We start from the raw sequence: 17,618 nt of genomic DNA on the forward strand, positions 1-17,618 counted from the left end.
CTTAACTTAAGCTCATTTGCTCGTAATTAAGTTATTAATTAATTATTTATTATTTTTTTAGATTTTACATGTTAAATGAGATATGATTAGTGTGGGGATGGGGGTTTCGTCTTGCCTACAGTGAGGACGGTGGGTGATCCCAGTCACAATTTAATGATAATGATTGTGATCATGATAGATGTGATTATGAGGAACAATGAATATGACTATGGTCATGGGTAATTGTGATTATGATTTAGATATGATTATTGATTGGCAAGGACGTGGGTTTGTCTCGCTTGCGTCACTAATAAGACACCTACTTCTAGCAAGGATGGTGATTTTGTCCTGCTTGCTTAGTGTTACGGTGGAAATGTGGAGATGGTGGTTTTGTCTCACCCACATTCTCTCTGATCGTAAGGGTGGCCGAGCACTTTCTCGGATAGCACTGCCTCTAGTGAGAAGGTGGAACGGAAGTTTCACGCGACTTTATATTGTATTTTGTAGACTTCTTGAAAGTTCTAATGTTTTTCTCCTGGAGATACACGACAGAAAGAGTATGTCCAGGTTAGCTACCGAATGTGTCAGGTCTGGCAATGTAACCGACATGTAAACTTACAGCCAATATAGGATAGGCATGCAATATAAGCATTTGTTTTATTTGTTTGGGTGTCCATAATTGTTCGGTTTGCATATTTATTTAACTATTTGTTACTTGTGCTACTTGAGCTATTTGTGCCTTATTGTGATTGAAGTTGGATATTTTTCTTGTGTTTGTTTCCCCTAAATGGATGAGATGAGATGATACTTGAAATTGGTGATTTGAATTATGGCAAAATTTGATGGATTTGGTTAATTTTAAGATTTAGCATGGTCAATTAATGAGGAATGCATTATAGAGGTATTGGTTTAATGTTGATATGTAAATTATTTGCTTTGGAGTTGTTAGCTTGTAACCTTAAGTGAGTTATGACACTATGAACTTAGTTAATAAATTGACAAGTAAGAAGGTTAACTAAATTGTGATTAAAAAAAATTATAGTACACAGTAGAGATTTCTTTCAAATGATTTAGTCAAAATTCTAGGCTTTGAAATCCTCTCGAGTCGGAGATAAGGAATGCCTAAAGGATTTATGTTTTCTTAAATAGTCGTTATTTGGATTCGTTACCCTATTGGGAACTTTCGCATTACCACCCGTTGCTCTTTATTTCTCTTTTTTAGATCTTAGTAGACTTCTATGATAACCAAGTCGATTTGGTGAGTTCCTACTATTACGAAGTAACTAGTTTAATCTTGGTGGTCTCCTCTCATTACCTATGAAGTCACCATGTGTATTTGTGGTTTGAGAAACAAGAGATTTTGTGTATTTATGATCTATTTGAAAATTTCTTTAGAGTCTTGTATACGTACTAATATGTATTATATAATTTGTATTAATAAGATTCAAAATTCTTATTTAAAATCTTTTCATTCATCTACTCATGCCAAATCTATTCTACTCTAGTACAATGTATATGTATATAAAAAAATAGCTCACGAGATCCTACTTACATATCGTCAATATTATTGATATATTAAATTAAGAGTTATAGGTTAAAGGTCACCATAATATTCTAGCTACTAGCCGATTATGACTTAGGCATAATGGATTCATTAATTAAGGCATTATATAGGGCATTGTATGAATTTGTGGCATAACATTCGAAATTATTCATTTTAATTCTTTTACTTATTTACTTCTTTATATTTAGTATTTAGTGTAATATATATGTTGTCACTGATTCACTCAAATTATTTAACTTTTGTTCTTTAAAAACATATATAAAAAATTCATGATAGTAATTTACATCTATTATAAAACTCGTGTATAATCTCTAAACTCATGTACAAACCAAACCAATTCATCCCAATCAAGCACTCAAACTATAATTCTAGTTATATTATCATTGTGCTACTATAATTCTAGTGATATTGAGTAGAGAAAACTTATTACTTAAATTACTCTAAAGATATAATTGTGTAGTTAATAGAACTATTCTATTTGGGATACCTTCAATTGAGATTGTAATATTCATTTTACAATTTGTTGTAGAGACTTTTTTTCATGCCGAATAACTTATATATTTTTAGGTTAGATGCTATATTCTTTGTTGATCATTCATGTTTTGTTTTCTTTGTCTAGGATATGCTTACCAATTATGTCGACTTTTATGACATAACGAATGATTTATGAAATTTTCTATTGGTAAAGATGAAAATGAGGTATAAGAAGATGAGTTATTGTTAATGGAGGTTGACCGTGATGATGAATTATATTTGGTTTTCAATTACCACTCTACCTTTACTCTTTTAATCTAATTCTAAAAATTCTAACCCTAATTGACACAAACACATCTTCACATCTCTAACCTAACCGTCACTCACCTTCTCCTAATCCTAACACCTACGACACAAAGAAGAACGAAAGGAAAAAGAGAGAAACAGAGTTGCAAAGAAAAGGAAAATACAAGAGGGAAGAGGAAGAGAAGAAGAGGGGGTAGGAAGGAGAGGACGATGCTGGTTAGGATTCGAGTGAGAGAGAGAGAGAGAGGGAGGCATTGAGAGATGCGATGAACAAAGGGAGGAGCCGTTGCTTTCGTCGCCACCCGTGGAGCTACCAGAAACCTTTGCCAGCTCGCCTTAGTTCTACCCTGTTCACATCGGTTCTGTTCCTATCGGTGAGGATCATCGAAGCTGCTATGATTCCATCCTATTGTTCCTCTTAGATTACAATAAGTATTCTTGTTCCGAAACCCTCACCACTAGTGTTCTATTATAGTTTGTTAAGAATTTTGCAATGTTGATGTCGTAGGGTTGAGTTACTATAATTGCATATTGTGATTGTTGCTGTCGCTGTTACGGGGAGTCATTGAAACTGCTAGTACTGCCACTGTTGTGATTAAAATTGGAAAATTTGTGTTGATTCAATCGCGTAGTTGAGTCACGTCGAGGTAGGGGCTTTTTCTTAAATCCATTTTACTTCAAGAAATTGTTATAAATCAATATCGATGTTAAAAATATATTTTTAGTGATTATGCGAGTCTTATGGATTAAATTGGACTATACTGGATAAATGTGATTGATTAAATGCTCAAATAGATTATGGCTGCTTTGTGAGATTAATTGATGAAGTTGGTTCGTTTGTGGTTATGAACTATGATTGATTTTCTGATTGTTTAAAAATGATTGGTTGTTGGAATTCTTGATTATGTTGATTTTTTTTGTGTTGGCGTTGTTGTGGTAGTGGTTTAATGAAAGTTTGATGAAAATTCTGATTTCTTTTGATTAATGATGTGGGACTAGTTGTTAAATGAAATTGTAATAAATTGAGTATCAAGAATTCTGTGTTTTGAAAAATTATTGATGGAGGAATTAGTGAATTGTTGAAATTTATAGAACCCTTGAAAGGTGAAAAAGTTTGAGTTTTAGGGGAGGTTTTGCCATAAATTTTATAAGAGTTTGAGCAAAATTGAATAATGAGAAATTATTGTTATTTGCGTAAAGGCTCTTGTCATGAAGTTCAATTCAATAAATTCTAACTAGAAATTATGTTTTAGAGTATTTTAGCGAATTTAAAGTAATTGTTTAAGAATAAATGATTATGTTTCAATTAAGATTCTGATTAGGGAAGTAAAATTATTTTTGAGTCTTTTTGGTGAAAAGAATTTGGAGATTTTTAAATGGTGTAGAAAAATCTGCACTATGGTAGATTTTTTCCAACTTTGGAGGGCTATAATTTGGCACCCGAAATTTGAAAATTTATGAAATTTATTATGAAATTGGGGATGTCTAGTTTTATACCGTTGAAGAACGGAGTCAAAATGAATTTTATACTAAAAGTTATAATTTTTTGAGAAATTGTGGTTAAAATTGAATTTTGCAGATTCTGCAGCAAGGGTAGTAGAACCAGATTCTGCGCGTAGGCACCTATCCTGCTTACGCATCATTCACGAACCCTTAAAGAACCGAGTCAGGTTTCGCGAGTACGCACAAAGCCTGCATACACACTAATGTGCAGGTTTTTCCAGAAATGCCGATTTTGAACTGTTAAACTTTTTCGGCGAGCTTGTAGCTCTTTGTAACCGCTATATGGATTGATAACCATTTTAAAGACTTTAAATATGTCTGGAGTGGGTATAATGAGTTTTATTGAATCTTTCCCCGATAAAAACTTGTTAAATAAGATATCAATATTTTGAGGATGGTGGTTTGTCCCGCGCCCACCTTGAGTACGGTAGTTTTATCCTGCGCACGGCTTGAGAATAATTAATCTTGTGATAAATATGATTATATAGAATTGTGATTACGGTTGAAATATGAGTATTGTGTTGGAAAGGATGTAGGGAAGGTGGTAGGGTACTCTCCCTCGATTTTATTTTCCCATATTCTCTTATTGATGTGGGAAAGGTAGTAGGACACACTTCCTCGATTTATTCTCCCACATTTTCTCTTGATTGTGTATGTTGGATGTCAAAAAGGTGGTAGGACACTCTCCCTCGATATTTTTTTCCCACATTCTCTCTCTGGTTGCAAGGTGAAAAGACACTCTCCTTCGTTTTATATGACTCGGCCTCACAAGAAAAGGTGGTAGGGCACTCTTTCTCGATGTGTTCTCCCTGGTGATACTTCTAGGAAAAGGTGGTAGGCACACTCCGTCGATGTATTCCTCTTGGGCATGCGTAATAGAGAGACCATGTTCGGGTTAGCTATCAAATGTGTTGGATTTTGGCAATAACCAATACGTGAGCTCACGGCCAGTAGGACATGCATCAAACTACATTTTTTGTATATTGCTTGAGATTATTTGTTTGTTTGTCTATTTGTTGCTACTTATGTAATAGAAATATGCATCATTGTTGTTTGATTACTGGTGTTTGTGATTATTAGTTCGGGTCTATAGTAAAGTGTTGTAGTTTTAAGAGATTGACTGGATGGTAAATTTTGAAAAAAAGTAGGAAGTGAGTAATGTGCCCTATGATAAAAATTAAGAAAAGTAAGCGACAGTAGAATTAAATTAGTTAATTATAAGAAATGAATAGTTTAGAGAATAAATTCATAAGACAAGCAATGATCACTATCATAAAATAAACTTTCTTTTATATATCTTTCTATGACAATTTTGAAGCCCCTCTACTGAGACCTTCTGGTTAGGATCTCACCCCCAATATTTTTCTAGAAACGGACAAGGAAGCCTATAAAGAGTTTGATGAGCATTTGGACATGCCTTACTTTATTTTTCTGACTAAAATTGTATTTAGTTATTGTTTTCCCTCGCTTTTATTATTGTCATAATTTTTTTGTACAAAGGGATAGGATTTATAATTTTGTAATATATATTTGTATATTACTTGTATAACTTATTCTTGTAAATGTAAAAAGTGTTGTGATGATTTGTATGTATGTATGTATGGACGTATAAGAGACAAAAAATATTATCGGTTTTTCAAAGAAAAGTCAAGAAGGATTTCAAGTAAAGGCTTCTACTTATTACAATTATATATACAAGTCCTCATAATATCCTCGTTATCGGAGTAGTGCAGGCGGAAGCGTGACATTCTAGTGATGAAGGTGTTACAATATGAAACCATAAATTGTTCTTTCTACTTGAAAGTTTCAGCGATTAATCTAAAGGTGGAGGAGAAGTGGAGAAAGGAGCTGAAGGTAGATCAATTAGGATGGAGAGTAGATGATCAAAGAGAAAATTCAATTCCTAACCAACGAAAAAGAGAAGCAGAATTTTAACAAACCAACCAGAAACCTACACCCGTAAGCTTAATAAAGAGTTTCTCTTAACTCTCATTTACTGAAATAACCTGCACTTTAAATTACCATAATAGAAAAGATCTAAATCCACAACACACAAAATCAACCATTCCAAACAAACACACACCCATCCTAACTATAACAACCACATACAACCAACAACATACATCACCATATAAACCTAACATATCTATGACAACATCAACCTAAAACTTTACATGTATCCAACAACATGCAATTATACCCATACCCAACACACACTTTCTTAACACACACCTATTATCATCAAATAACCCAATCCATTATGACCAAAATATTAAACCTTGCAATTAATGGTCCTGAAGTAAGAAGTAAGAAGCAATACGGGAGAGGAAGGAAGGTTGAAATTAGGGGAGCTGAAAAATATTCAGATTGGTGATAAGGAGAGAAAAGTTATAAGGAGTAGTAAAAAACAGAAAATAAAACACTTAACAAGGAAGACGGAGACAAGGGGACCATAAGTGATAGTATTGGAACTAAAAGAAGCATAGGATAGAACGGAGAGGAAGTAGATGTAGAAGGAGAATAATTGTTAATGTAGAGCAATGCTGAACGGCCTTTGGGTGCTATCCCACAAGAGACACTCTAAAACCCATGAAGATGCTCACGTGGAACTGCCAGAGTTTGGAAAAATTCCTGGTAGTTCATAACATCAAAGGGATTAAGAGTTCTCATTTCTCCGAGGTGGTGTTTCTATGCGAGACTAAACACCAAACCTCGTTTGTTGAGAGACAAGCAAGGAGTTGTGGCTATCCGGAAACCTTTTGTGTTAATCCAAATGATAATGCAGGAGGATTAGCACTATTTTGGAAGGAAGGAGTGCAGCTGAAAGTCAAGCATAATGCTGAGTTTTCATGCCTTCACTATTGAGGATCCGGAAAAGAAAATCAATTCGAAAGTGATGGGAGTGCACCTTCACAACATTGATAATACTTGTGTGACACAATATGCTGGCTTATAAGAGGTAATTGGACAGATGAATGATTGATATTTGGTTGTAGGAGATTTTAATGCAATTATGGCAGGATATGAGAAGGAAGGAGGTTGAGAGAAGTTAGTCCAATCGATGCAAAATTTTTATGATTTTGTCAATAGAGGAAGGCTGGTGGATGTGGGATTGGCTTTGGTGCCAAAACCCATGGACTTTCATAAAGAGGCAAATGTGCCATTCTTTTCTCGAACAGAAATGCGTTGTATAGAAAAGATTCACTTCCCCAAAATCCTTGGATGTCAGGGCTGATTTTGTCCGAGAGTTGATGAAAGTTGCCTTCAACACGTGTAGCAACACATATTTTGGAACTTAATTTCATACTTGTTAGTGCTTTATGAATCATGAGTTATGAAGTGGACAGAATGTGAAATTGATTTCATCTTTTTTTGTTTTTTATTGGAGTATGTCTTGTACATTACAGGGAAATATCAATGGAGTCCAAATGGACTTGATTATATATTTGTGTTGCAAGCTCTTCGAATCACACATAGTTTAGACTTTTAATGAAAATAGTGGGATGTATATGGGCTACTAAGTTCCCACCTCTGTAGACATGTGAGATGTGGTAATTTCTAAACTTAAGTAACACAGCTTTGGTATTTGAAAATAGCATTTCAAAACTATCACCGTGAACTTCAAAATTTAGAAAAGCCGGTACAATCTTTATGTTATCTGTTTCTAATACCATATCGAGAAAATACTTTTGCCTTGCAAATTGCGGCCCCAAATATGTTGATCTTTGGACACAACTCCCAGACTTTTTCATGCAAATTGTTCTAGAAACTGGACATCATACCTATCGGGCAATGGAATGAAGCTCTGATATTATGCCAGCCATTTCTTATATAATAACTGATTAACGTTGTCGCAACACAACTACTGACACAAACTTTGGAGAAGTACTTTTTTAGCATTACTACAACCAAGTATCATACTACATAATTCCACATTTGTTCTCGGATCAGACTAAATACAAATAATAAGTATATCATTAGTAACCATAACTTTCCACGACATAGGCACACCCCTTATAATTGTGCATAGTTGAGCCCATATGGGTCTAGTTCTTGCACTTAAGTGAATTCAACTTAAGAAATATACCACATCGATCAGTAAGATCTGCTTACTTTTCAATAAGGTGTTGCACCAAAAATTCCCACTAAGGCATGAATCCTAGAAACGTGATTGGAAGATCCACTCTACGTTTCCTCTTCTGCCCAATGCTGCCAACCTGCTAGTCTCCGGTAAAATACATTCATGTTACTAAATATTCTAATCCCAAATAGAGGCAACGAAAGGTGAAAATATATCAAGAGCATAGACCAACTAAATAACCAACTACATCATATATGCAAGGATCTTACTTGGAAATTTGCCTGGCAACACTCGGGATTAGAGAGTAGTTCCGAAAATGCCTTGCTCGAAGAGGGTTTATTTGGGCAGCAAGACCGATGATGACCAAGTACACCACAAGAACTACATTTTCTCTTCTTTGGTCCTTTGTTGCCAGGACAATCATTATCTCTCCCAGTGCCTTTTGTGCACACAGGGGCCGGATCTTTAGCCCCACAACGAGCCCGATTGATGCCTTCATTATTCGACTCTTGACCGACAAACATGCCATTCTTGACCTCTAGCATAATTGTATCCCATGCCATATTTTTAGTGAAAAGTTTTATTGTAGTCTTCATCCATAAGATATGCCACCTTTGCTAAATGCTTACATTGGTCTACAAAGGTACCAACCATGCTGCGATATTAAGAAGCATCATCGCATGTATCATTCACTTGTTTATCTTTAAAAAGATTTTTCTTTACCCATTTGCACCACCTCCTCAGGACAAGACTCTGCTGTAAGGAAATATCCATACCAACCAAAATCATAATTATATGTATGCATGGGAGCCCATATGACTCCATCCTCTGGTAGCTACATCCGAAAGTCCCTTCGCTTGGCATATGTAACACTTGACAAGTGGCCTCCGGCCTACGATACTTCTATATGACATAGCAACAACTCGTGTCACAATCTTGTCGCTCTACAATTTAAAATTTTATGGCCTGCTTAAGAGACTCCCGAAATCCATAGAAAATGTCACGGGTATATACAGTTGCCGTCGATATCTCAAGCTTTGGGAACTGTGTTTGAAGCACAAAGGTTCCATAACAAGACTAAAAGTCAAGTTCCTCTTCCTTGTGTCTAAGAAAATCAATACATCATTGAAAATTGGTAAGAAATCCAATATTCTGTATATACTCTTAACAAAGCACCCAACTTAGCATGCAATGACTCGCATAGAGAGGTTAACCTTATGCCTGCGAAAAATTTGCCCCATATGTATGCCGTGACTCAAGACAACTTCTTTCAGTAGAGATCCATTACCCATTCCACCTCTCGTACACCACACTCATCAACCATTGCCTTTCACTGCATTTCTAATTGATTGACTTCGACATCAGCCAGCATGAATTGCTTGAGTAGTTGAGTGAACCGCGGCTGAGATATGTGCCATGGCATTCCTAAGTAGATGCCATGCGCAATGTCCGTGATGCGCATTTGGAAACACGTGCATGATAGCGATCTGCATAGAAGGGTCTCCATCTGTTATAACTACCTTAAGACCTTTTCCCTCGTGCATTCAAGGAACCTGTTCAATCTTTGCCATTAAAATTGAATGCTTATCTTTTAATGGTGAAGATTGAAATACAATTTAAAACATCAGAAGATCCAGATCCTTTAGCATCTTCCTAACATATAAAAAGCATAATTTCTTAAAGAAGAGACAATACTATCTTCTCTTTAAGAATTTGGCTTTGATCCACTAATACAAAACATGAGTGTTATCTCTTGTATGTATCATGGAGTATATCACCAAGAATTTTTTTTTCAAACATTAATAAAAAATAAAAAATAAAAGATAAATTAATTTAAATTTTGATACCAGAGCATAATCGCAGATGTAAGAGAGAGATGGACAGATCCCCAGAGATTCTCAAAGGCCTTTATCGAGAATCCACTCCATGCATTCGCGTTTGTGCCGCTCAAGATGTATTTCGCCACCACTGTGAACCACCACGACCCGTTTAGTGCCACCGCCGCCCTGACCATCCCCCACCCCAGCCACGGCAAATAACAGCTTCTCATGTGCTTCATTGTATACCTAAGGCTTTGTACCATCCTCGATTTCAAGCTTCCAATGATCCCCCAAAGTTAGATTTTTTCATAGGAACCTCAAAGTACGGATCCTATATTAGATTTTTATGCAAAAAATGATATGTAAAATATCACAAAACTTAAACCCATGTTTTGATATGGTGAAATAGCATAAGCGGGAGGTAGGAGAACCTGGAAGGAATGACGAACATTACATGATGGATTCACATGTGGTCCAGCTCAACTTTGTTTTGAAGTGGATGGTACGTTTTGTGGAGGTGAAATCTGATGAGACTTAAGAGTAAAGAGGAGAGACGAAATGAATTTGAAATGGTGGAGATATCTTGTCGTAGAATAGCCTCTTCTTCTGTTACAAGTAGCAAATCTCTCTCATAGAAGATGATCTTTGCGATGATGAAGATTCGTGAAGCTTAGTTTTCTTTTCTTTTGTTGCGTTTTAATGTTCAGTCACCTAATAGGGATGACAATACCACCCGAACCCGCGGATACCCACCCCTCCCCTACCCACACCGGGGTGGGTAATTACTTTACTACCCACGGGTAGAAGTGGGGCGGATTTTATGCGAGTTGTTGTACGACGAGGCGGGGTCGGGTAGAGCAAAAATCCGCCCCTATCCACCTCGTTGCCACCCCTAGAAAAGAGAGAAAATTTAATTTTAAAAATGGATTTGTGCAGAAAAATTTCTATTTTGGCGCACCGGAAGAAACACTGTTCTTTGACTGCCACGCGGTGGGCTAAATTGGAGAGAACACTCTTCTTTGCCTTGTATACCAAACTGCATAACTCGGTACATATATACTGAGTTTATATTATTTCTGTAGTGAGAATTTTTTTTTTGTGCCGTGGGCAATTGCTGCCATCGGTGACATCATACATAAATAGGGGCTGGCTTATACCGACGGCCCATTTCCAAGCCCAAAGGCCCATCCTCCCCCATGACGGAGCACGTGCGACTCACACCGGATCTATGACCGTGTCTGTCTGAGTCTGAGCCTCTCAGGCTCAAGATCTACGAGAGCTGCCGCTTCCTCTCATCCCTCTCCCTCTTTGTCTCTCTCTGTTGAGCTTCACAGTTTAACGATCACCGTTTCCGACTCCTCACACTTTTGCGGAAGCGAGAGCTTCCGAGATGGCTTTCATGGCGGTCTTGGAATCCGACCTTCGCGCCCTCTCCGCTGAAGCCCGCCGTCGCTATCCGGCTGTTAAAGACGGCGCCGAGCACGCAATTCTCAAGGTCACTCTTCCATGCTCTATATTTTTCAATCTAATGCTCATTTGCATTCTGAATTGCATTTTTTCTGCAACGTGCGAGATTCTGCCGCATTTTTTCCCGCTTTTAAATTTTCTTGTTCAAGTTGGAAGGTTTTGTACCAGTGCTTGTGGTGATTGTAGGAAGTAGAAGTGTTGTGAGTTTCGATTTCCACTTCCTGGCTTGAAGATCGTTGCGATTGTGCTAATGCAGTTTGATTGGGTTGATAATCGAAGTTTGTGCCTTAATTTAGAGTATTTATCAGAAAATTAGGAATGCATGATTTTCTTTTAGAGAAATTTGGAATGATGTTTCAGATTCTTTCGGAACACACTTTGTTTCTTCTGTTAGGTGTTGAAGTGTGATGCCAGGTAGCTGCTATTTGATGCCGGCTAGAATGATGGCAGTTATAAAATGTTTACATTTTCTTGTTATTACTTGCAGCTTCGTTCATTGTCAAGTCCTAGTGAGATTGCGCATAATGAGGACATATTACGGATATTTTTGATGGCGTGTGAAGTCCGAACAGTGAAGCTTAGTGTTATTGGACTTTCTTGTCTGCAGAAACTGATATCTCATGATGCTGTTTTGCCATCAGCTCTGAGAGAGATTTTAGCTACACTGAAAAATGTAAGTTCTCATAACTAGTTTTATCATATAATGGTAGAAGACTTCACTGGGATATTAATTTTTGCTTTGCCATTTGGCCATATTGGTTGTGCCATAATGTTTATTTTGTGGCCTAGCTTTATATTTGATTATAGAGACTTCTGCATCTTATTACTTTGAAATGAATGGAATGAAATAATTTGGGTCTGTGCAAGAGCTGAGCATGATGGTTCTGTTACATTCTAGTGATAAGGCTAAATAAAGCATTGATAACTTGCTAATCTTTCTCTTTATTTCCTTTGTTACCTGGCTCCTGCAGCATGCTGAGATGGCAGATGAGGGCGTTCAGCTCAAGACCCTTCAAACAATATCAATAATATTTCAGTCACGTTTACATCCTGAGAATGAGGTAAGCTTAAGCCACATCAACTATAAGTGTTTACCATTTATTAACTATATTATAGCTGGAAGTTGGCTGGTACGATGACTGTACCCTCAAATTTAATGTACCGATCTAGATTGATAATACTAATGGTACTAATAGATCTAGATAATGACCATGATGCGAAATGGACTGTGTCATACTGTTGACACATTCAGAGAGGAAGGATGATTTCCTTACTATAGGGATTGAACCTTATGCATGTTAGTAAGAAAATGATGTTATGGATCAGTATAAGGTGTTTAGTTGTGTTACATTAGATAATTGAATAGGACAATATTTACTATCTATTACCCTAAAATTAGTATTACATATTTAAATTGTAATGCTAATATAAAACTTTTATCATCAACAACAACAAATTGGTACATTATTAAGTAATTAAGATGTTAAGATATTCAACTATAAGTAGAAATTTTTGGCTTTTAGCAGATATTTTAGTAATACATGTCAGCATATGGCTCCCTTTTTGTGGAGTGTTGTACCATTATAGTAGGATAAGATTAGGTGTTTGGCTCTATTCTATATATTGCACATGATCCTTTTAGAGAAATTTCCCTCTTTGATATGTTGCAAGGTGGGAAAGCTCTACTTCATTGATTTTGTTTATTTATTCCTTGTTATTTTTTTATTTTGTAAAGAAATTCTGTTGATTTCTTATGTTATGTCATACTTCTCTTCATCTAAATAAAGTTCTTTTACAAAATACAAATTTAAACCCATACATAAATATAAAATCAGAAATATATTTGAACAACCACAATGACCAAGCTTTATTGTTATTTCACTTACCTGGGGTTGAGTACATGGATTAATTATGCTATATTGTGCTAGAAAACTGCATATATATATATATATAGCATATGCGATGTGCTAAATTGTTTTTGGCATTGATTACAGAGAAGTGGAGAATTAGACATCCTCCCAACTAAAAGTAAAACTGTTATGTACCAAACTAATTAGAAATTAGGGACCTAACTGAAATTGAGTGAACTATGGGCTAGGGTGGGTTTTGTAACTATCCTGCCACCTGGCACAGTTAGTGAGGGAAGCATGAGGGAGGGTCAGGAAGCGAGTGTAATTGCTAACTGAATTGGGTAAGGGAGTAGAAGAGGGGTATTAGTAGTAACAGTGGGGGGATAGGAGGTAGGAATTAGAGTGAGAGAATAGAACAGGGCCAGGAGGGAGGCTGGCTTCCAAACCTCAGCCATCACTATCGTACTGTTCCTTGTGAGTTTCTGCATTTTCCTATTTAATAATACTACAGTAGGAGTGTAATCATCTTGATTCATTTCCTTTTCCTTCTATACTGTTTCTGTTTGTGGGAATTTCCTTTTCTCCGGTACCAGTTGTTACAGTATGAAAGTAGCATAACCACTAGAAATAAATTTCCATGGGGTAGAGTGAGTAGCACGTGAAGCAAGATTTGCATCCCATCCATTTCTGTTCAAGCCATACTTGCTTTTAATAACCTTATGCCAAAGAGAATGTGGTTCTAAGGGAAAGCACCATAGCCATTTTGTTGCGAAACTAATGTTTTTTGATATCAGATTACCAAGACTCAATCCTCCTTGTTTTTGGCTAGACAACAAGTCTCCCGACTCACCAAATGATCCCGTGTTGAGTCGAAATAACCAGACCAAAGGAAATCCCTCATTATTTTCTCAATGGTTTTACCCACAGCCCACTCCCTTTGGTATGTGAAACAAAGATAGGAAATAAAGAGGGATACTTGATAAGCGAGGCTGAATAAGAGTGATCCTTTCTCCTGGAGAAAAGAATTGCTCCTTTCCAAACTTGAAAACGCTTGGAAATCTTCTTCCCAACAAGATCTCGAAAAAGGTTGAAGTGGGATTTTGTTAGGGACTTGGGTATTATGGGGTGCTCAAAGTCCCACATCGGGTAGTATGGGATGCTTAATGTTGTATATAAGGAAAGTGGTTTTTCCCCCTTATCAGCTAGCTTTTATATGTGGTTTCCCACTTTCCTTAGATAAGTAACAATGGTATCAGAGCCTTGGTTGTCGGCACCATGGAAAGGGCTACCTATTTGCTGGATTAAGGTGAATACTGAATACTGATAGCCGGTAGCAAAGTGGCTGCCGCTGGGTTAGTGTCGATAGAGTGAAGCCGCCGTGGATGTCGTCTCTCCAGGGGCGGTGTATTGTTAGGGATTTGGGTATTATGGGGTGCTTAAAGTCCGACATCGGGTAGTATGGGATGCTTGATGTTGTATATAAGGAGAGTGGTTCTTCCCCCTTATTTAGCTAGCTTTTAAGGTGTGGTTTCCCACTTTCCTTACATACTTAACAGATTCCCACCTAAAGGAACACCTAGATAAACCGGGGCCATTCCATATTATGACATTCAGCTAGAGATACTATGTCTAAGAGATCAGTTGGGTCAATATTAATCTCTGCTAAACCTTTTTAGAGAGAATAAAATAGAAATTACCTTTATTTAAATGATTGAAAACATATTTTTAAAGCCTTCGATTATTGGTATTGTTATTGTTTGGGAACAAATTTGTAAACTAAGCTATTAAATATATTATACTTAAATTATTTTCAGGATACCATGTCCCAAGCTCTTGGTATCTGTCTCAGGCTTCTTGAAAACACTCGATCTTCAGATAGTGTGCGAAAGTAAGTACAAACTACTTTTCTTATCATTTTTGTCATGAATCGTTTCTCTCAAAAGCTTAAATTGTTGGAGAGAGCACATAAGTGCTTTGGTATCTAATAATGCTGAAAATTCAGGAAGTTTTTCTCCCTGACTACTTTTTGTCCATATTAATATATTTTTTTATCAGTCCCTCATGAGTGCTTATGTTATATTTTCGCAGTACTGCGGCAGCTACCTTTAGGCAAGCGGTGGCCTTGATTTTTGATCGAGTAGTTTTGGCAGAGTCGCTTCCTGCTGGCAAATTTGGTTTTGGAGGTCAGCTATCTAGGACAAGTTCAGTTACCGGTGATGTTAACCGTGGCATCAATCTATCCGAGTATGTTGCACCCTGTGCTAATATAATTCCAGACCATTGTTTTAATTTTCCCAGATGAATATGGGTGTGCAAGTGCAACTTTGATTTGAGACTTGGTTGTTGGTTTGTCTCAAGTTGATTACTTTACTCTCAAGATTTGAACTTATACTGTTATACCATGTTCACTACACTGTGCAGCTCATTAGACTGTGAATCAATATCTGGAGGGCCGCCATCAATGAGGGGGACTTTAACTGAAACTGGAAGACTTGGTCTGCGCTTGCTAGAAGACCTGACGTCTCTTGCCGCAGGTGGATCTGTATGTGCTTATAGAACCTCTGTTTTCTCTGTAATAATAGATCCACCTTCTAGAAATTTTATTTTATGACAATCTAGGAATCCTTTTAGATTATAGTTTTTATATATGTAATGCATTTTTATCCTAATTTTAATTGATGACATTTTTTTACTAAATGAAATCAATCTCTCTTCTGTTTATCAGGCAGCGTGGTTACGCGTTAACATTCTTCCAAGGACATTTGCACTTGATATTATAGAGTACGAAGTCTTTTGCAACTTCTGTTTTATGTGGTTTAACTTCTTCTTTGCAATGAGATATTGATTGAGATACCTGGATTTGGCTATCTTTTCATTCACTCTCTTAAATTTAAGTGAACATTGATCAATTTTTAAAATTTTTTTACATAAGGAAAATGTTGGAAGATAACTGATTACTAATTTGGCGCATCTTTATTTATTCTATTTTATCTTTCTTGTATATTGTGATACAATTGAAGTGCTCGTGTTTTCAAGTCAGTAAAGCAAAAGCTGGAAACAAGATAATAACTTGTAACATGAAAATAATTAGTTGTAGCACATAAGTTCATCCTGTAATTTATAAATATTTTATTTTCCTCATTGATCTAATCATTCTTTTTAATTAATTCTGATTTTATTCATATGTTGTGCTTGTATGGAGTATAGGTTGGTTGATAATGCACCAACTTTGGAAATTTAGGATGAATGAATAAATTGAGAATAAACAGATGGCAATGGTTAAATAATTCTTTTTTGGTAGCAAAAGAAACCTCATTACAACATAATTTACAAAAGAAAATAATTCATACATAAGATATAGCTACAGTATAAAAAGCTTAGCTAGGTAACGTTGCATGCCAATCCCTTTGAACAGCTAAAGGAATCCTTTAAGTAGACCATGTTCTGAGCACCAAGGGAAGCCAGAAATTACTGCTATATTAAATGAATTCAATAGTCGAAAAGGAATCATTAAAGATCCTGGCATTCCTTTTGAACCATATCCGGCAGACCTACAAAAACCATGGAGTGGCATAGAATCTTTGCATTTTTATATGAGCCAAAACCTCTGAATTTAGTGAGAAGAAACTGATTTAGGTCCATAGGGCAAACCCATGATTCTATCAAGATACCAAAATCCTAATCCACAGAGATCCTGTGTACTATGAGAAAAAAAGCCCCTAATTTGGAATCCAAACCACCCATTGTTAGGGGACAGAACATGGGGTCTAATCCAATTAAGAATTGCAATCCAAACAAAACCTTAATGAATGGAGGGAAATTTAGCTTCCAAATAAGTTTGTCCAACGTAAAATTTTCAATGATAGGCAAGGTTAAGAATTGAAAAAGAAGATTTACTATTAAAATACTAAAGGAGTCATGAGTCTGAATCTTAGTGTTTAGGTCATTGCATAGTTGAAGATGATTAAGTAAAGTAAGAACTCTAGCTCATTAGCCACTTTATCATTCAAATTTTGAACAAATTGAAAGTGAAAAACTTCAAATGTCATCCAGAGATAATAAGTGACACAGAGTTGTATGTAAGATAGGTGAGTGAGGCATTACCAACCCAAATATTTTCTGAAAATTTATTGTGAGAACCATCACTCATAGGGAAGGGGAGAGAAGAGGAGGTAACAGGTGAGTTGAATTTTACAGAAAAGCACGTTTATTAAAATAGAAGAAAAGAGCACAAAAGAAGTGTGAGGCATTTTTAGTCAGAAATACGAAATTTAACAACTAAATCTTTATGTGGATAAATCATGCAATAAAGCATCACAATCCATATGAGAGTTAGATAAAGAAACACCATTGATCAGATCATGAGCAAGCAAAGGCATGACGAATAAGTAATTTTTCCCTAAATAAGGTCAACAATTGAAAAACAGAAAAAAAAATCACTGCATATTATAGCATTTCTTGCAAAATAAAGATACCAGAACATGGCATGAAATGATAAAAGGTAAAAGCCAGTAAGCTACCTTTGCCTCCTTACAAGAGCTTAAAACCCTCAATTTAGTGGTTTCTTTTTCCCG

General features: G+C 36.2%; 1 protein-coding gene across 1 annotated transcript in view; it reads left to right on the forward strand.

Annotated features, from left to right (window-relative positions):
• LOC107615452 (protein MON2 homolog) overlaps nucleotides 10,799-17,618 on the forward strand; it is a gene marked incomplete in the record, with an annotated part of 37,769 nt that continues 30,949 nt past the window's right edge. The window contains 7 exon segments of the mRNA XM_016317514.2: nucleotides 10,799-11,222; nucleotides 11,682-11,867; nucleotides 12,166-12,255; nucleotides 14,859-14,932; nucleotides 15,133-15,288; nucleotides 15,466-15,586; nucleotides 15,770-15,825. Coding sequence (XP_016173000.1) covers nucleotides 11,118-11,222; nucleotides 11,682-11,867; nucleotides 12,166-12,255; nucleotides 14,859-14,932; nucleotides 15,133-15,288; nucleotides 15,466-15,586; nucleotides 15,770-15,825 — 788 coding nt within the window.

This window comes from Arachis ipaensis, chromosome B09, assembly GCF_000816755.2.
Source record: "Arachis ipaensis cultivar K30076 chromosome B09, Araip1.1, whole genome shotgun sequence".
NCBI classification, from domain to species: domain Eukaryota; kingdom Viridiplantae; phylum Streptophyta; class Magnoliopsida; order Fabales; family Fabaceae; genus Arachis; species Arachis ipaensis.